This window comes from Neopsephotus bourkii, unplaced genomic scaffold (genome assembly GCF_033783945.1).
Source record: "Neopsephotus bourkii isolate Nb327-2 ecotype Australia unplaced genomic scaffold, CSIRO-AGI_Nbou_v1 NB_272, whole genome shotgun sequence".
Taxonomy (NCBI): Eukaryota; Metazoa; Chordata; class Aves; order Psittaciformes; family Psittacidae; genus Neopsephotus; species Neopsephotus bourkii.
Genome location: NW_026900781.1, coordinates 14,586,463 through 14,607,595, shown reverse-complemented (window position 1 = coordinate 14,607,595; position 21,133 = coordinate 14,586,463). Strand labels below are relative to the sequence as shown.

At 38.9% G+C, this 21,133-nt stretch overlaps 1 protein-coding gene across 2 annotated transcripts in view; it reads left to right on the top strand.

The window, feature by feature from the left end:
• CDH6 (cadherin 6) overlaps positions 1-21,133 on the top strand; it is a 102,332-nt gene that overhangs the window by 44,742 nt on the left and 36,457 nt on the right. For both annotated transcript variants that reach the window (XM_061346683.1, XM_061346684.1), the window contains exon 2: positions 8,191-8,546. In XM_061346683.1, coding sequence (XP_061202667.1) covers positions 8,319-8,546 — 228 coding nt within the window. In that variant the 5' untranslated portion in view covers positions 8,191-8,318. The remainder of the gene's footprint in view (positions 1-8,190; positions 8,547-21,133) is intronic.

The window sequence follows — 21,133 nt, the reverse complement described above, 5'->3', positions numbered from 1 at the left end:
CGTCCTACTGTGAAGGCCTGTCCCCACATCTCCTGCAGAAGGCAGCAGAAGCTAGAAGCTTTTTGTGAGACCCACCCTGCTTCCTGTTAATGCCATGCAGAGGCAGCATACAAAGAGGGCTGGATCAGCTAGAGCTGGGTCAGTCCTTCTTCCTCCATATGGCTGCTTGCAGAGGTGACCAGGCTGAGGCACCTGCATAAGGTGGCTGCTCTTGCAGCAGTTATTGCTCTTGCCTGCACATCCAGAGAACTTCAGGTCCTTTGCCAGGTGCTCCAACTACAGTCTCCACACACCCTCCAGCATACACCAGCATCCAGGCAGTATGTGCAGCAAAGGTGCTCGTGGTGGTTAAAGCACAGACATTTTGCCTTGGACTGGCATACCATCAGAAAATAAGAAGAATAACCTTGCGATTAAAATGCTGCTGTATGCCTCAATACATCTAAATCCAGGTTCCAGACCCACCAGAGATATTCTTGAACAACCACAGAAAAGTCACTTAATGCAACTGTACAAAGGAAAAAATATTTCCTTTTCTGTGCCGTTACTTTATCTTGTGTGTTGAGATGGTTTACGCACAGTGAATAGAAGATACGCTCCCAGCGTGGTTAAATCAAGAGCCTTAGAGTGGGCAACTTGAAACAAGATGATACTAAGGCTCTTCCAAATGCCAGGTACAAAAAATAAATAAAATAAAATCATAGAATGGTTTGGGTTGGAAGGGATTGTAAAGACCATCTAGTTCCAATCCCCCCTCCCCAGCCACAGGCAGGGACACTACCCATTAGCCCAGGTTGCTCAAAGCCCCGTACAACCTGTCCTTGAACACTTCCAGGGGTGGTGTATCCACAGCTTCCCTGGGCAACCTGTTCCAGTGGATGCCCACCCTCACAGTAAAGAGTTTCTTCCTAATAATCTAAATCTACTCTCTAGCAGGTTCAAGTCATTACTCCTTGTCCTATACCTTCATGCCCTTGCAAAAAGTCTTGTAAAAATCAAAATATCTGAGAGCAAACAAACATCATCATCAGTTCACTCCCCAGCTACTGAACAGTCATCTTTTGCCACTGCCATTCATGACCTAAAGAAGAAGATACACTTCTCACTTTCTGTCTTTTGTCAGCGTGTGCTCTTGTGAAGGCTGGTGTTTGTGTGCATCCAGGTCCATTAGAGTTAAAGCAGTTGTATAGTTCAAAAGCACCATGTTGATAGATCCCAATGCAGGACGGAGGTAGTAGTTATCTTAACATTTCTGCTGCATTTAGGTATTCTTATAGTTCTGGATCTTTTTTCCTGCTGAGAGAACTGAATAAAAAAGAATGACTTTGAAAGACACTATAATCAACCACTGCTGGCTGCAATTACATTGTGTACTTGATGTCTTCATAAAGTACCTCTAGTTTAAACCCACAAGTCTTTCAGCTTGAAATCTCTCTTGGCTCTGTTCTCCTTTGTTATTTCAGAGGCGTATTTACAGGAATGACCACTAGAGTATATGGGTTTATATAACAAAGATATCAAAAAACTGAACATCAGAAGATTAAATTCCATCAGCTACCTTTACAGTGAAAAAATGACCTTTTTTTTTTTTTTTTTTTAGTTTGACATATTTACAAAGGAACACCTCATGGACAATGAAGGAAAAAAGATAATTTTTATTTCAGATCTGTAAAAGCCAATTCAGACTTGAGAAAATTATTAGATAGAGACTTTTAGATCTGACTGGTCATAAGAGAGACAGAATTGCAAAGTAAGCTCAAACTCAACAGCTGCTTTTTAAGTCCAAGTCAATTATGGACATGTCTGCAGTGTTACAGCTTCTGAGCACATGAATCTTAGCTATTACTGAAGATCTAGCAAGGAATTCTTTGCTATATATGAAAATGCATCAATATGATATATTAAAATATATGAATATGACACTGGAAATAAATGAATATGATAAATTTGGAAGCTTCTGTCTTTTTTGAATACTTTCTTTTCTTTGTGCAACTATTGCTACTTTAACCTTACCTCTCCCTCCCCAATGAGAAAGCAATTTTTCTGCAGTTTTTCCTAAGAGCTTTAATCATTTCCTTGCAGTCTTGCCTGCGGGGTAGCAGAGCCACATACTTTACGTTTGCAAGGACAACTCCAAGAACAGCCTAGGGTCCTTGACTCCTTTGAGTCATTAAAGTTCTCTTAGGGACTTGGACACTTTCTTTGTCAGGGCTTTGCAACAAGGTAAAATCCAAGCAAATGACCACCAGGTTGTTACCTGACATGCCTCATTCCATACCACAGACTGTCACACATTATGCAGCAATCACAGGAGGATAATTTGACCGTTATCTTCCTTACCCATTAATGCCTTCCTCACCTTTCATTCCTCAGGCTTTGATAATGAAGTGTTGATGTCTTCCTTTCTCTCAGGCTTGACAAGTTAAACACCAGCACCTGATGTTTGAGTCAGTGGAAAGTCTTTCCTGCAGGGCTGTGTGAATATGGAGACTCTGTGGTCTCACCAGGGGACTACCAACTGACTCTCCTGCACAGGGCAACTGAAGTTGAAGACTGCAGTCCAGTTATTGTAGCTGGCAATCTGCTCCATAGAATTGTTTGGGATTTAAGTACAGTCAGTTTGCCTGGCTAGGTCAGCATCTAGAAGATACGATATCAGAATATTCTTAATGCATCCTCCCATCTTCTACAAAAATAAAGCTTACAGATCAGAACCCTCCTTTTCTTCCAAAGGTGGTGCTACACATTTCATATTGTACAGCTGTTGGCATGGACCAGTCTGTATCTTTCCTTCACCAACCATAAATCAGACCTGATTCGGGGGCAGTAAAGGCATGTATATTGGTATATTCATAGTGAACCTGCTGGGATGAAAGAGCAGGGTCTGTTCCTTGCCTTTATACATTTTCCCCCAAGAACCTAAGAAATAGTCATGAGAATGAATACAGTTTATTGTGTCATAGGAATAAATAAAACAAAATCCAACCCCCGCCCCCAAAAAAAACACCAAAAATCCACCACCTGAAAACCTAAAACATTTCCCATGCTCAGCTTCCTAAATTACTATGCCACATCATCCATTAACTTTCACCTCCTCATTCAGTCTCTGTGTGAGAATAACAGTACATTATCAATTCTTGAAAATACAATTAGCATTCATACCAGTGTACTAATGGACCTTAATACTAACACGTGAAGCTTTGTACCCAACTCTCACACAATGAAACTGTACCTAGATGACTAGGGAATAAAAGATTTATTTTATTGACACTTCTGTTTGAATAAAGATTATGTATGTCAGAAACTTTAGATACGCTGATGGTTGTTGGCATATTTATAGGCTATTTAAAATCTTATAACCAGGACCCTGTATTGTCCAAGATGTATAAATACATACAGAAATATAATTGAATGCATGAGTTCTGAAAAAGAAATTATCCTCAAGTGCAGAGTGTAGGACACTTTATAAATCATATTACTTTGAGAATCTATTGAGGGGGGAGTATTATTGTAGAATCAGAATGGTTTGAGTTTGAAGTGACCTTAAAGATCATTCAGTTCCAAACCCCTGGCAACTGGAAGGGGCACTTTCCACTAGACCAGGTTGCTCAAAGTCCCATCCAGCCTGGCCTTGAACACTGCCAGCAATGGAACACCCACAGCTTCTCTGGGTAACCTCTGCCAGTGCCTCACCATACTCACAGTAAAGAATTTTTTCCTAATATCTAATCTAAATCTACCCTATTTCACTTTCAAGCCAACCCCTTGTCCTATCTCTACATGCCCTTGTAAAAAGTCCCTGTCCAGATTTCATTTAGCCCTCTTTTAAGTGCAGGAAGATTGTTACAAGGTCTACCCTGAGCCTTCTCCAGGCAGAGCAGAAAGGAATGAAGAAAAAATGTTTCCATCTCCTGGTTGATGCCTGTCACGGTAAAGCTCTTTGTTAGTCTGGCTTATTTAACCACTAGCTGGGAAGAACAGCACAACCCACAGTGCTGAGTGTCAGCAGGGGTGGAACCTCTTTTGACTTCCTGATGTCAAGAACCTACACGTGGTTCTCTCTGCCAGAAGGGCATCTCCAGGGCAGAGCTCCCTGATTCATATGAGTGGCTCCAATAGATGTGTTTTGTCTTTGATTTATAGTTGAAATAATTTAAATATTTATCTGGAAGGGTGCAAATTTACTGAATTCTGGGATTGGTGGCATTAGGCATTTCCTACATTAACAAGATGGTAGGGGAGAGGGTGAATAGAAAGTTTGACTATGAATCACCTAAGGGAAATAATTTTGAGGCAAGTTGATATTTATAGTGATTAAGCAATTGTCTAAGGTTTTGATCCTTCAAAGAGGCATGAACATAAACTTTAAATCTGCGACTTGTCATACCAAAGACAGTTCTGTGACTGCAAGTGACATTGCTTTTATGTTAACAATCATCATACCTAAAGTTAGACTGGGATTTTTCTTTAAGCTTGGTTATGCAGATTCCTTCTCCTGTAAAAAAGCCCAGATTTGCTATATATTTGAGCTGACAGAGCTAAGCCACTTGTCTGAGGCTGTTCTACAGTAAAATTGTTTTTCACTCTTGACAGCTGATTAAGAGAGTTCCCCAACCAGCTGATGGTTGAGAAATGCCATGTTTAAAGAGCCCTTTTTGTCTTATTGCCTGTCTTTGTGCACTGTGAAGAAAACAAAGAAATGTTAGCCCAATCCCAAGGTCACATTAGTTATATTTGCACATCTATCTTTAAAGAAAATAATATATCCCCGGTGAATGACTTGTTTTCAAAATAAAGGAGATTGCATGAGAAAAACTATTACATTGCAGAAACTACCCTGCAGCACGAGACATCAGGCCTGGGCCACAGAATGACATTTGGGAGCCACGGGAGCCCACTTTTCACTAAAAGCTTATCTCAGAGTATACTGCCCCTGCCCTTTTTATTCACTTACCTGAATTTATCACTGTGACCCATAAAATAGTTATCAGTACCTATAGAGCAATGACACACTGGACTTCAGTTGGTACTTGCCCAATTGCACACTTAATCCAAGGTCTGCAAAGGTGTGTTTCATCTCTTGCCACTCACAGGGAAGCTGCTGGGCCTTAGCTGCTCTGCTGCTTCATGAAGACTACCGAGAGAAGAAGGATATTATGGGATCATGCCCTTTTTTCAGCATTTTGGACACATCTCTTCAGAAAAGAGTAAAAGGCTTTATTTCACAGCTATGATATCATTCTTGTAAGCTATATTTCAGCATGAGCCACTATAAAACCTCTCCCATGACATCAGAGCTGTGAAATATAGCCAACTTCAAGTGCACAAAATTCCCCCATAGGAATAATTGTTTCCTGGCAATTGGCATTTGAAAGACTGATCCTTTGAAAGGCTGGCACAAATCCTGTCTAGGTAATGCTGCTCCAGGCAGCACTGCTCAGGAAATGTTATGTGCAGGAGCAGAGGTATGGAGCCCTGCTGTGGGGTTTGTCCATAGGGGTAATGAGATGAGCACTGGGGGAGCCTATCAAGTGATAATCTTCACTCCCTCATGCCTCAGTAATCCATGCAGACTTCACTAATAGCAAAATAATAGGCTTGCTCATATGCTGCGCTCCCTACCTTAGGCCCTGCCTTCCCAATAAGGCGAGCCACACGCACACAGCCAGAGCTACCATCTCATCTGTCTTTTCACGTCTGTGAGCACAGATCATGACGGGTGTGCTGCTACATGGCAGCTTGCCAGGGATGCTGTTGCTGGGGCAATGATTAACTCACCTAGGCAGGCCCTCAACCTCCCCACAAAGCATCCTAACAAGAACACAGAAGTCATGAGACATAATCTCCTCTTTTATATCAGTCAGGGAAGATGGTCACCAGATCAGCTCCACTCAGAGCTGGGGTTATAGTGGTGGATGTTGGCAGAGTCATAAAGGACGAGACCCTCCATGGGTCAGAAGGGTACAGGAGAAGGATAAGAGGGACTATCAATGGAGAGAGAGTTAAAGCCACCTCAGCTCTCCCTTGCCTGGTATCTGAACCTGCCCATGTCCCCCTACAGCGACCTGCACATTTACTTGCCAGTGCTCCATGAATAGCACTGAAGGCAATTGTTGAGCACATTGTAAAGCTTAGTTATGCTGGCTTTTTTCTGTTCCTCCTCTGAGGAGGTCTTGTGGTGGGCAGAGGGTCTGTTCTTGCTGTTATATCTCTGTGTGTGCATGTTTACATGTGTGTGTATAACCTTGTGTGTCTGTGTCTACCTCAAAACACCCAGAGCCTTAGGTGGACACGGCTCCCATGACCTCCAGGACACAGTTGTTTTTACCTGCAGAAAGTTCACTGGCATTAATGAGAGCTAACAAGAAACCTTTCCTCTTCTCTGGAGGAAAGTACACTGCTTCAGAATTAACTGTACCTTTTCCATTCTTCCTTTTAATGCTGAAAAACTGACTCCTTACATTTTTACAGTATTTTACCTTGCTGTCGTGGTTTAACCCACAGCCAGACAGCTTGTTACCCACTCCCCCCCCTTCTTGCCCTCCCCCTACTGCTGCTGCTAAACCCAGGACACTTGCGAAGCAGTACAATTATTGTTTGAACAGCCCTGTTCCATTACCTACTATTCATCTAAAAGATAAGAAAATTATTTACTAAAAGGAAATGTAAGAGACCTGAGCTTATATTATACAATTACAATGACGACTAGGAGAGTGGCTAACCCAAGGCATTGAAAATGCTTTAACTCATCAGTGTAGCTCAAAGGTTAAATTCTGCCTGATTTACATCTTTAAAAAAAACCACACATTGGGAAAAAATTGGCCTTGTATAGATTATGATCCAAGTACTGTTGCATGAAAACACAGAATAAAACAAATTAAAAAAATCTATTTTCAATTTGACTGTCATTCCACAATCTTTATTTACAAATATTGAGAGCTGCTGCATTGAAGTTTGTGAATGATTTATTGGGCTTTGATCAGAATATTGAAAAAATTAACTTTTGCAAAGAGCATTTGTGTGAAACTAAATAAAAATGAAGTAAATGGTACTTCTCAAAGAGTATGGATCTGTTCAGACTAAAAATTTAACAAAGTATTATGAAAAATATATGTGGTGGAATGTTTCTGTCAAGTAATTCTGATTTCTTCACATTATAAAATGTTCCAAAGCTCGTTCATTAGGCATTTTGCAGGACTTGCAGGGTTACCTGGGACAGACAATATAATTGCTTATTCCTGAAAAGAAGCTTTTAAATAAAAAACGAAACAAAAAAAACAAACAAACAAACCAACCAGAACTGTCTGCACTGTACCCTGGTACTATATGTATAGGTTTTTTTTCTTTTGTGTGTGTGTGTGTGTGGAAAAAAAAATCATGCAATCTTCAGAGATAGGGATAATTCTCATAATTATTTTGTAGGTGCACAGATACTTAGTATTAATAATAGTAGAAAGTAGTAGCTAGTAAGAGCCCACAGGTAAAGATGAGCTAGCAGATTTTTTTTTTTTAAGAAGTTATTAATGAAAGTATTAACGTATTATAATTATGCATTTAAAGATCTAAAACTCAGTACCAAATTCAGTAGGTAACTGAGAAAACCAGAATGTCCATTTTTTATGCAGTATCAAACAGGCTAGTATGTGGGAGATATTAACAAATATGCACATTTAATTCACTTATCTGTTTGCCTGACCCTTCTTAAATGAATTCAAAGGGACAACTCCTTGAATGTGAGGGAAAAATCCTGGAGTTATCTAAGTTCAGGCTCTTCAGCCCATAACAGAACAACAAAATGCCTCCTGGGAAGACAGTGAGCAGTCTTGCTAGCCCTTCTTCGATGTAAGGAGGTAACCTCATTGAGATCACCAATCAGAAACTAATCAGTTATATCCCAAAATTCAGGCAGCAAAAAGGTAAATGCCTGGTTTGCCTTAGTTGATGAATAGAATTAAATAAAGAGAAAAAACAACCCAATAAAAAAACCCACAAACACTGTGACTCCTTCTTCCAACTCAGTATAAATTCACTTAGATTATTTGAAGGAATGCTTGCAGCATTTTGAAAAAGAAGCAGCTCAGCTTTTCAACAATCACTGTTGCTATTTTGCTTCTTTTTACTTATTTGCTGTAGTGCTGAATATTAAGTACCTTTGAAAATGCTTAAATAAGTTGTTATTTTTCTTTTCAGAGATACTTTGAGACTGCAAAGACTATTTAAAGAAGGAAGACTGCATGAGATTGGATTCAGTGCAGTAAAGTAGGTTAATCTGAGGACAAGACAAAATCCCATTATTTAGATCTTCTTGTGCTGGCGTGATGAGAACTTACCATTGCTTCTGGCTGCTGTTTTGGGCTGGTCAGCCCCACCAAACTTTCTTAACTCCATTATCCCAAAGGACTAGTGGCTTTCCAGAAAAGGGAAAAGTTTTGGTGTTGTCTGGAAACAGCAGGCAAGACATCCGTCGTTCCAAAAGAAGCTGGATGTGGAATCAATTTTTTTTATTGGAGGAATACACAGGAACAGACTACCAGTATGTTGGCAAGGTAAGATTCTTACATATGCATTCTGTATTTTGTTTTTTAAAAACACTGGTTACTACACTTCAGCTTCAAATTGTAATCAGCAACAGGAAGCTCCTCATTTAACCAGTAAATCCCATGGCAAATCATGCCCAATTATGTTAAAGATTTTCCTTTTTATTTTCAGCTGGAAATAATGCAGCTTAATTACAGAGTTGTCTAGGCTAGATTTTTAGCTTTAAACTGTAACAAGCATCTTCCCTCATGCTCATTAATTTTGCTAAAGTCAAAGTAAAACAGAAAACTTTTTGGTCCAAAATATTTAGGATTCACAGTACACATATTTTGGTGAGGATCCTACCCAGCAAAAGGCAATCATCTCCCTTTTTATTTCCCACCCTTTCTCATTTTTATTAAGCACACAACAATGCTTGCAGCCATTTTCTGATGAGGTTTTGTGGACTCTCTAACATGACCTTAATACCACAAGCCATGCTATTACAAAGGGTTGAAACTCACTGTGCTTACACACTAAGAAGCAAAAGGCAGCTGAAGATTTCTAAGCTCAAAGCATGCTAACAATTAGAAAAGGGTCTGTAAAAGTAATAATGAAAAAAAAAAAAAAAGGTACAGCTTAACTGTGAGAATATCCACCTCCCTGAGCAGCAGACCCCCATGAAGGTAACAACCATTATGTGAATTAAAGAGCTAATGCATCTGTGGTAAGTCTATGGAAAATCTACACTGTCCAAGGTGCCATGGTCTATAGGAGTCCCTCTTGCAGAATGCAGAAATTATGCTATTGATGGTAACACTGATGGTGACATTCAAAGCAGAAACAATAAAGCTTAGTTTTCCAAACTAAAATGGGATTGCATCTGGTCTAGTTTGATAACTCAAGCCTTTTAGCAAAGTCTGTAGATCACAGTGGTTTTGACATTTTATCTCCCTCTGCAAGCTTCCAAGCAATCCCATGAGAGATGGTGGCTGCTTTTCTTGCCTGCCAATCAGCTGTCAGTCAAAGTTGGGTGTGACACTCCTTTCCTGCTAAATGGCTGCTAGGTACAATTCAAGTGAGGAGTTATTCATTTGGTGTAATACTCATAGAGCTCTGACCAGAATAATCAGCATTCATAAAAGATACAATTGAACCCAGCCTACAGGAAAAAGCTGAAGGCAGAAAGTCTTCAGAGAGGAGAAATGGAGAAGGAAGACAAGAGGGTAAGGAAGGAAGGGGGAGGGAAGAGTAAGAAGGAAGAACCAGAAAAACAGAGATGGAAAGAGAAGAAACTTTACAAAGAGGAATCGAGATAGAGAAAGGAAAAGTGATATCAAATGGGAGTAGGAGATAGGAGTTCGGATAAAAATGTTACCTAAACAGAGCACATATGAAAACAGAAGATGAGTGAAATTTAAAAAAAAACCACCCCAAAACAACAGGTAAGAAATATGGGGTGGGGGGAGAAAGCAAATTGGAAGACAGCAGTCCTCTACATGCTCTCCTCTTTCACAGTCTACTGAGGAGGTGGGGGATGGGGTGCTCACTGTAATGGTAATCTCTTTCTCTGAAGATAAAGCATGTGGTACTGAGGTAGGTCCTACAGCCGTCAATTTTGCTGTGAATTTTGTCATTAAACGTGCTCAGCCCAAGTCCCTCATTCTCTCTGCTGAAGAGCTAAAGTAGAAGCTATTGCTTTCAGAGGGAGTGATGGGAGAGCAAATATTACCGCAGGATGAATTTACTGAGAGACAGTTAAAAACAGCATAGTTGAAAGAGAAAACCAAGTAAGTTTGAATTGGAGGCAGTGATAGGAAAAATAATGTGGATGTTATTTTTAAAGGTCGTTCTTCTACCTATTGTACTTCAATATACTTCCAATTATAAGGCATAGAAACAACACTTAACGTATAAATGTCATTGATTCTGTTTTCCTGGGGTGTTCACAAGTGGCCTTTCACATGTCTTGCAAATGCCAGAACTGCTCACACCCTTGTAATTGAACAATTAGCCAAAAGGCATGGAAGAGCAGCCATTTATTATTAGAGAAAGTTGAGTATTGGTGTGAGTATAACTGATAGAAACAGCTGAATGTCTCCAAATTAAGGTAACCAGGCAATTTAACTGAGCAATTAAACTTGATTGGTATGGGCAAATGAGGATAATCAACATGTTTCTGAAGCATATTTTTCCTCAGAGGACTAAATGTTAACCTTGAGTATGAACTGAAAATTGTAAGAATATTCAGTTATAGTCTTCTTATAGTATAAAGAAATGAGAACTGGAAAGTGTTTTAAAAAATAGCAATATAAGTTTGTAAAGGGGAATTGTGTTTATGTCTTACTGTATAAGCAGTCAGACCTGAATCTTCTGGGTTTTCTTTTGGGCTTACTGGCTAAAGCTTGTGGGAATTAACATTATAATTACATTTAAAAAAATTCCATGTATACTACAAGAAGAAAAATCTTTTACTCAGGCTGGTTTTACTTTTGTCTTTTCATTTGTAAACACCTTTAGTTCAAACATCAAAATTTGAGATGCAATAAGTCTGTTGTGAAGGATTTTAATAGCATTATTTCTATAAACTGCCTAGATTACAGTTATAAAATCCTGTAACTGTTATACTGAAAACAACACTTTTGTATCATAATAATTTTAGAGAGAAGGGGAAGAAAAGTGGAAGAAAGTGCTTTCAGGTTTGAGATAATAATGTAATCTGAAAATATTTCTTAAGGCAGTACTGAAGACAATACTGAAGCACCACGTGAATCATGGACCATAGTACTACTGTGCTCCATACCCCATATACTCTATAAACAATGAAATCAAATTCTTTCCATCTGTTAGGAGATAATTGTCTAGGCACATGTGAAACAAAGTAGCCCTGTGTTTGGTACCTATGTGTACTGTCAGCTATTAAAAAGTGCTCCCCAGTTTTGTATGCTACACACTTTACTGTCAGTAAATTATGCTGCTGTATCACACTGGACAAGAATATGCGGCTGCCAGAAAGAAGCTCTTGACAGTACAAGGTGATTGTACACTTTGGCTCTGAAACCAGATTCATCATTTTATTATACAGTTCTTGTATTTCTGAATTTCGTCCCTCTATATTCATGAAATAAGACCTTTTAGAAAGATAGAAACTCTCAACTTGTCTTGGTTAGTCTCAGACATAGTAATATAAGGAACTTGGAGAAAAGTTCTAGACTGGAATTATTCATTGCACTGCTGAATAACTTGTGAAATACAGCTATTCATTGAAGTGTGATTGATGGGCACAGTGACATTTTAACCTGAAGGTATCTTTTCTTCTGTTTCAAGAATTATGGCACTTGGTAAGGACTCAGTTCCAAAATAAAATAAAATATTACATGAGCATTGAAGTTGAGAAGTGCCCAGTGCTACTACCCTAGCCAAAATTTGCAACATTTGATTTGGGTTTTAAAGGAGTTCTAGTTATGCCTGGGGCTGCTTAGTACGATTTTAAAGGGCTGGAGTGAATGCATCTCTAAATCCCAGGTAAATGATGAAGTGGCAGTGCAGCTGTGCATAGAAATGGATGCTACGTTCCCTAGTCTTCAGATATTCCTGGACAAAAGAGTAAAAAAAAATCTGCCCTACTCCAGGGTTATATTGGAAGTATAGTCGTTATTTGTATGCAATTTGTCTTTGCATGCTGTCCCATTAGCTATATAAAATCCATGTATTGGCATCCATCATTGAGTGGTCTTGTGAGTGAGCACAAACCTACAGATCATTGTTATGTAAAGGGATAGGATGTTGCTTTCTTTTAGGCTAAAGGAAAACCTGAACAAGTCTTAAATCTTACTTATTAACCCAGAAATAGCTTCTGGCAGACTGCAGTGGAAAGGAGCAACTTGCTTTCCTGATAACAACAGGCACAACCGTGGAACAGTTTTGTCACAGTCTATCTGGCACTAAAAGGAAACTTCCAGACATACTCTTCATTTTTGCAGTCTTACTGATGTTCGTATAGTTCAAGCAGTATGCTAGCCTGGAAGCTATCTGATGTTATTACCTGTATGACCTATCATAAATAATCATCCTCTGCTGACAACTCAATTTTTCAAGGAAGATAAAGACAAAGTCCTGCTGCTGTGTGGCTTGGCAAAACAGAAAGGATACTATATTGCTGTAGGCAAAATCAGAATCCTTTTGTCTGATGCTTAAAGAACCATGGGGAAAGATAAATTCCTCTCTGTCAGGAATAGCTTAAGGTACGGTTGATCCTGCTTTGGAGGAGGAGGGGTTGAACTAACTGGTATCACAATACAGTTTCAGTACCGGTTTTCTTGCATATGCCAAATTTTACTTCTGGCTGTAACTATTCTGAAGGCAAGTAGAACTGATCCATGCAATGTATGTCTCCAGAAGCAAATCAAACAAAAGGTAGAATCTCTCTAACCCACTGCAAGTAATGAGATAAGTCACATACTGAGACACAAATATCTGACTGTGAGTACACACAAGGGGGTATTTAAACAAGTATCATATCTTAATTGAATGACATGACTATTAGCAAGAGAAACCTTCAGTTTCTCTCAGATCTTCTGTATAATAGCATTCTAACCTCATTAAAAATTTTGTTTCCTGCAAAAAACTAAGATGGAAAGAGTCAAACTGATTCTACCTGTTTGCACTTTTAGCATCCTTTATGTAGTTCTATCGGCAAATGCTTGCTCAGTATTTGTAACCTGCATTATGATATACACCTAATGCCTTTAGTTTCCTATTCCAAACACAGTGTTTGTTATCTTTGAGGTCTAATATTAAAAGTTCCACTTGTGACTTCCACTTATTCAGGAAGTCTACTCAAAACAGTTTTCAATATCCTCTCTAGGGCTAGATTCTGCACTATGCTTCCAGGAGAAATGGCAGCCCAAGAGCCAGGCTTTAAGTCTCTGAATGATCTCCCAGTCCTGAGTAATTCCTGGGCTTGAAGTGACACAGCAAAACTAAAGAGCTATCAGTCATCCCTAGGTTGCCTCAGTCAATCTGAGGGGGGCTGGCGGTTGCAGCACTGCCTACAGTATACACAAGGCACTGGGCTGGACCCCTGTCCTTGGCAAGTCCTCAACAGTCTTCTTCCACAGCTAAACATGCATATGAAATCTGATCCTATGTTGTGCTAATATTAGTTAATCTGATTCTAATATGTGCCAATATTAGTTAACTGTAATGATATGTTTATCTCTGTGGTAAATGAAGCATTAAGACCAATCTTTTACACATGAAGAAACTGATGAACAGACAGGTTAAATGACCTTATGCCCAGCTAAAAGTCAGAAATTTCTAAGCTGAGATTAAAAAAAAATAATTAAAAATTAAAAAATCAGAGTTCTTAGCCCTTCCTTATCTTTCTCATTTAAATGATTAGGTCACCTGCCTCCCACTTCAATAGGCTGAACACTTCTCATTCTCTTAAAAGATAGAACAAATGCTGGGGTGCATCTACACTTCCTTTATTCCTCGTCCATCAGTCATATTTTATGTTCCACCACTTGACTTTCCCAAGCGCCCTTCATTCCTATATTGAATTGCACACACATACACACACTTGTCTTCTATTCCTCTTTGAAAGATTTACTGGCGCTGATAGAAGTTCTCTGTACAGTCAGTTGGTCTCTGTGGAATAGAGATAACTGAAATGAGGGACAGTTGAGAGGTTAGAGGCCTAGGATGACAGTCCAGAAACAGCCTGAAGATTTTAAAGTGTTATATAAGGGCTAAGAAAGGAGATAGGAGAAATGGGTGGGACAGGCAAGAATGTTATTCAGAAAATGAAAAGGCAGGAAATATAGCATGGTTAATGTTTACGATCATCATAATTGTGAATCTACTTAGCATCATCCTTGTATCCAAATGTATTACACAATATAAGAGCCTTACAACCATCTGTTTCAAACATACCACATTATGGCACTTACAGTGTAATGGTACATAACCTCCTCACCTTCTTTGCATTCTACCTAGAGAAACAAGCAAACCCTGGGACCCTCAAGACAATATTTCTGTTAATTCTTATTTTTCATTTTTGTGCCCAGAACTACCAGAACTATTTATTTTAATTTTTATTTTTATTTTTTAATGCCAATGATCCTCTTGTACCCGTGCTTACATTCTGGGCTACTCTTCTCACAGATCATCCTGTTAGCAATCCTCTTGTTAGCAATCTGCATGTCTTCCTGAATATCTTGCTTCTAGCTATAGAAAAACAGCTGAACACATTAATCTTCCTTCCGAAGGAGATACTGCAGGTAAAGTTCATACTTTATTTTGAGATGTTTAGATCAGTGGTCTTTGGAGCTGTGATTACCATTTTCTTTCTGTTTTGTATAGCACAGTGAAGTTCTCACTATAAAGCTGCAACATCATGAATATAGAACTTGCAGGCTAGAGACAGCTAAAAAAAAAATAAATCCCTCTGTCAGGCTCAAGACAAAGAACCATTGTTACTCCACCATTTATTGTTTACAGTTGGCTTACCAAAAATATTAAACCACAAAGCTTAGAGAAATCTCTTTATTAAATGGGACTCCCACTGTCTATAACTTTTTTCTTCTGCTGCTGTCTCCCTCACTGGTGAGCATAGGTTCACAGTGGGGCAGCAGCATGTTGAGAGCTGTGGCCAGTGAGTGTAAGATTTCAAAACACAAACTGAAAATGTGTTGTGATGTGAATACCTACTGTTGATCTATATGTGCTAATGCAGACTGTGGCTTGCTTTCACCATTAATGGGGTGAAACAAACCTCAGCATGCACTTTCAAAGTACTTCAGGATTCAGTGAAGCTTGTAGTTATCATGAAAGTCTGAGGTGGCAGATGAAGGAAAGGGAAGAATCACTCTCTGAAAGGAAAGGAGAAAGGAAAAATACTAATCCTTTTTCTCTCTTGTAACTTCACATTAAAGAAAAAAAGGCAAACCCCCCCAATAAATAAATAAATAAATGAAACAAAACTAACAAAAACAACCGAAGCCCCAAACAACAAAGGTTGTTAAGAAATAAAAACACTGAGTGAGCTAGGAGTTAAAAACATACATTAAAGGAGAAAGGAAAAGAAACATCAACAAATGTTTATGGAAGAGATATCGTTCCCACTGTTTTCAGAGTTGTTTAGTTTGGAGGCATATCATTCAATGAGCACTGCAGTCGTTCTAGTCCCTTCTTGCATATGCCAGTTCCTACAGAGTGGGGTTCCAAAACAGCTCAGCTGGAATGGCCTCTCTGTATAGGAACGTTGTCTATCTGGCACTATTTCTTACTTTGTCTCTTTGAGAAACATTGAGCAGTATTTCACCATTAGATGTCTATTGGAACAAAGATGGTTTTATTTTCCCATACAGGCTTATATAATGATCATCTTTAGCATGTTTGTCAGCTTTGCCCATACTGTATCTTCATGTTGGAAAGCAATATCAAGTTAAGCCATTAATATATAACTTGTGTGTTTAGCATCATGTTATTATTAATGGAAGGTTAAATTCTCTCTTAAAGACACAACCAAACAGCACAAGTGCACGTCTGACTCTGTGACATGCTTTCTCCTACACAGCAGCTCTTGCAATCAAGTTGATCAGGCACTGATTTAAAGGGCATGCAAACTGAGGTGTCAGAGCATTCATAGTTTTTTTTCCACTCCATGTTCTTTCTGTGGTTTTACACTTTTCAGGCCAGTTGCTTAAAGCAGAATTAATGCTGCTCACAGTTGCTAAAATTCCTCACAAAATGTCCTGTACACATAAGGAGTAACAACTGCCAAGGGGGCTGTGGGCAAAGAGTTAATGCCCTGTAGAGGAAAACTCTTGCATGTATATTCAAGGTAATCTTAAGCTGTTATAAGCTTGAGCCTTGTGCAAGTAGCAAAGCCTGGCAGGATATATTGCACTCACTTAATAAACCCATCTCATGCAAATATTTATTATTTTACCTACAGAAAATATTTTAGCAAAAAAATCTGTTTAGGTTGTTTAGACTGATGGGATCCCACCAGTTTTGTCTGCTTCAGAGAGGATTCTTTTCTTTCATGAGTACAATGTATGATATAGTTGGGAGAGCACAGACGCAAGTATTCTCACTAAAAGAGTTACAGGCTCTGCAGTCAAAATGAACCCACATTTCTAATCAGGCAATGTTGGATCTTGAATTACCTGAAACCTAGGATTGAATATCATTGCTGCCAGATAGAATCACAGAGTAATTAAGGCTGTAAGAAACCACTAGAGGCTACTTGATCTAACCCCATCCTAAAGTAGGTCCAATTAGAGCAGGCTGTTCAGGTCAGTGTCTGATCAAGCTTTTTGTATGTCCAAGGATGTGGATTTCACAACTTCTCTGGTCACTTCTCAGTGCTTAACCATCTGTCCTTTCTTTTCTTTTTTCCTCCTAATATTTAATCAGAATTTCCCTCATTGCAGCTTGTGTCTATTGACTCTCATCCTACCATTACCTCCTCTAGCTCTGCCTTTTCAATACACCCTCCCATTAGGTAAGTGTAAAGAACAAGAAGCCTTTTTTAATTCTAAACAAAACCCTTTCCCTCTCCTCTCCTTTTACACTGTGTTCCAGCCTCCCCTCACCCTCTCAGTGACCCTTCTGTAAACTCACTGCCATATGATAATGGCTTTCTGGTACAGAGGAGGGGCAAAACTAGATGCAGTACTCCAGTTGTATTCTCTCAAACTCTGAATGGAGGATGATCAGTTCCCTCAACCAACAGGCTACAGTTTTGCTAAAACAAAAAAGTTGGCCTTCTTCCAAGCAAGGATGCACTGCTGATTGAGGTTCAATTTCTTGTCTACTGGTATGCTCAGATACTTCACTGCAAAACTATTTTCTATCCAGCCTGTACTGTTGCAAGGGATTATTTCAGCATAGATGCATGACTTTACATGCTGAACTTCATGAGGTTTCCATTGGTTCGTTTCTCCAGGCTGTTAAGGTCTACCTGCTCAATATTGAGAGAACTTCACCCAAGCAACCTCTATTTGTTATGATTTGCCAAACTTCTGAGGATGTATTCTATCAGTTGAGTCATTAATAAAGACACTAAGCAGCATTAACCCCCAGTATCAACCCTGAGGAACATCATTAGTAATCAGCCACCAGTGAGACTTCATACCACAGATCACAATCCTCTGAGCTTAGCTATTCAGCCAATTTTCCACCCACCTTACTGGACATTTTTCCAATCAGTATCTCTCTGATTTGTCTGTCAGGTTACTATGGGAGACTATGTTAAAGGTCTTCCAAAAGTAATGCAGTATCCACTGCTCTCTACTTTTCCACCAGTGCCAGCAGGCAATCAGATTAGTTAAGCATGAATTTCCACTACTAAATCCATGTTGGTTGTCCAATGTTAGTTTTTTTTCCTTCCTTTCCTGGATTGACCTTCCAAGTAGATTTGCTTTATAACTTTCCCTGGAACTGCGGTATAGCTGGCCAGTGTCTAGTTCCCAGATCCTTCTTCTCAGTAATCTTTAGAGTAGGTTTGGCTTTCCTTATTTTCAGAATTTATGAACCTTATCCAATGACTATCACTTTTCAGGCATTGTAGAAGGAAAACATTTCATCACCATCCTTAGATGCACCCAGTGTTGTCCTACAGAACTGGCTTCCTCCAGTTTACTTAAAAGGCTCCTAATTAATTGGATTTTGTCTGCTGTGGATAATGCTTCACCAGAATTTTCTGCTAGGCTTAAGGATCTTTATGGCCTGTGGGCAAATTGCACTTTCATGTCCCTGAGCAGTTCTTCTTTATTTGTGAGTAATGGGTCCAACATAGCGCATCCTCTGGTCAACTCATCAATCAGCTGGGTCAAGAAATTGTCATGACTTTCTGCAGAAACCTGGGTTGCTTGCACACAGACATATTGCCCTTCCAGCTAAAATCAGAATGATTGAAGTCTCCCACAAATACTATAGCCTGCAATCTGAAGGTTTCCTCCATCTGTCTCAAGAAGGCTTCATGTACTTCATCTCTTTGAGCAGGCAATCTACAGCAGATGCCTACTTCGATGTCTTATGTTGGTCTGTCCTCATCCACAAGATCTTGACTAATTTGTCATCTGTTTCAAAGCTAAATTCTGTCTACCTGAGCTGATCTTTTGCTAATCTACCTCCTTGTGTTTCTGGAATGGACTTTCTAAAGGGCCTACATCCTTCTGTTGCAGCATTCAAGTCATGTGAGCTATCCCTTCGCATCTTGACTCAGGCACTTTGAGGAATAATCATTTGAAAGAAGGCGGTAGCCTTGGCTAAGTTTTCCCATCAATATATTCATAGGTATGCAGCATTCCTCAAGAGGGTCCTGTTGAGTTTTAAATGTGCAGTTTTTTTAGATTGTAGCTGCTGCCTCATACAAATACTTAATTGTATGTTTACACAACACAAATTTTGTTTAAAAACAAAATTTTGGACATGACAACATGGAGATATTTTCCTTTCCCCAGCTTCTGAACTGTAGAACTATATGATCCAGGCTTCCAAACAAATTAAAGACTCAACCAAACCTGTGGATATAGATTAATTTCCTTCTTGTTAAGTCTTACTAATTCTGTTAAATATTCTTAACTTAACTTACAGATTCTGTTAAAACTGAATATGGGTGATCGTTTGTTTGTCTGTATCCTCCCTTCTCCATCCCTCTACTTTCCTGCCTGCCACACACACTCTTATATAGCATATAAAATTCATACACATATTTCAGGATTTGATTGTCAAGTGCTCAGAATACCAAAGGGTCACCTTTGTCAGTGAGCAAAGAATGAGCATTTGCTTTCAAGCGCATCCATCAGGGAGCAGTCAGAAGCTGTTACTTGCTGAAGAAGCCTGATGTTTTATTCAACTATATCCCACTAAAAACGTTTCTGGATATTAGGCCAAGGAGTTTTTGTTGTTGTTTTGTTTTATTTTTTCCTAGTTCATCTTTAAGATACACTCTTCTCTACCCCCACAGGAAAATAGAGGTTTTCACAGAATTAAAAATTTATTTGTTCATATACCTTATTTTAGGTGTTGTATTTCCCTATCATATAATTTTGAGGCATTTTTGAAAGTTCATGAGTCCAAAGAAAACATTTTTTCAGTGATGAAAAAGTAAGCAACTGTCCCTGGGTAAATTCCCTAAGAAATCAAGAGTAATCAAAGCTGGGCTGATAATAATACAGACTGATACCACTAACCAGGTGCATCATGCAATTTGGAGATTAAGGGATATATACTAAAATAAATTATTAATTATAGAAGTGCATTTTTGTTGATTGTACTCTTTCCTAAAAAAAATGTTTTCTCCTAATCTCAGTAGAATACCTGCTGTCATCTACTGATGGGTGAGTTCCCTTTATGGCTGAGTAATGCAATTGAGAACAGAAGTCCCATTATAGTCAGCTGAAGAACTTCAAAATAAATAAAAAATATTTATATGAAACCCACAAAAGTATTTTGCCATAAAATTGCTGGGTACGCAAAAAGTCTCATATGATGTGTTTGTTTTTCCCTGTATAATTTATAAAAGATGAGACATACATGTGGGCCTCTTGGCTCAATTAGTATCTTTTCTTGTAAAAAAAGAAAATGAGACATAGTTTATATATGAATTAGTGAGCTTAAAAAGTAGAGGTACTTTAACTATGCCGTAGGTAGCTTTTCCTGTGTACATACCTGCCTTACAGGTATACAAGGATATCAAGATACTGGAACTTTCTCTCTGACTTTGGAAAAAAGCTATAATGAAAGTTAGTGCTCTTGAATTGCTTCCACAATTCTCACTGAAAAATGGGGCTTTAGCATAGAGAGTTCCCTGAGAAGCATAAGTCCCTTTAGGGATTCATCATTGTCCAGTTGAAAATAATTATAAATTAAGCACTTAATTTTCCTCAACTCCACTGATTACTCGCTAAGAACAAAAGCATATACATTCCTTTTCATTTTACCAGAAAGTGTTAAGATACCTCAGAATGTTATTTGAGCTAATACAGTCAGCCCTAGAGGGAAGAAACTCCCCATCTACCTTATCCCTTACCTAACCTGTGGTGACAGTAACCTTCAGCTTGTGGATAGTAATAAAAACCTGAGAGTAATTAGATTTTCTAGCATTTCAGCTGGTTTAGGAGTATCTCCCCCTCCCCACGCCCAGTCTCCCTCTCCACCTCTAAATCCAGCAGGCTGTGACAATGCTACAGTATTGCTAATCTTTACTCCAGTTAAACAATCCTCAGTCTTTCCACAAACTAACAGAACAAATTACGCCCAAGGCTCTCAAATCATGTTATAATCATTTTGTACAGAATTGGATGTTGTTAACAACTCACATTTTACTGCAGGGAGAATGTAGAAGCATCACATAGTGATCTGCCTAAGATCAGACAGGAAGACTGTGACAGAGACAATATTAAAACCTGCCAGTCCTGCATCTGTGGCTACAAGCCTATCTTTCCCTTGCATATATATTGTTTTGTCAAAGACACACTTCACTTCTCATTAGTCTTTTTTTTCAGACCAAGAAAATCATCAGTAATGACTCCTCAGATTTTCCCATTTAGCCTTTAAGACTCATACTTGAATCTAATGACTGCCTATTCAGTTACAG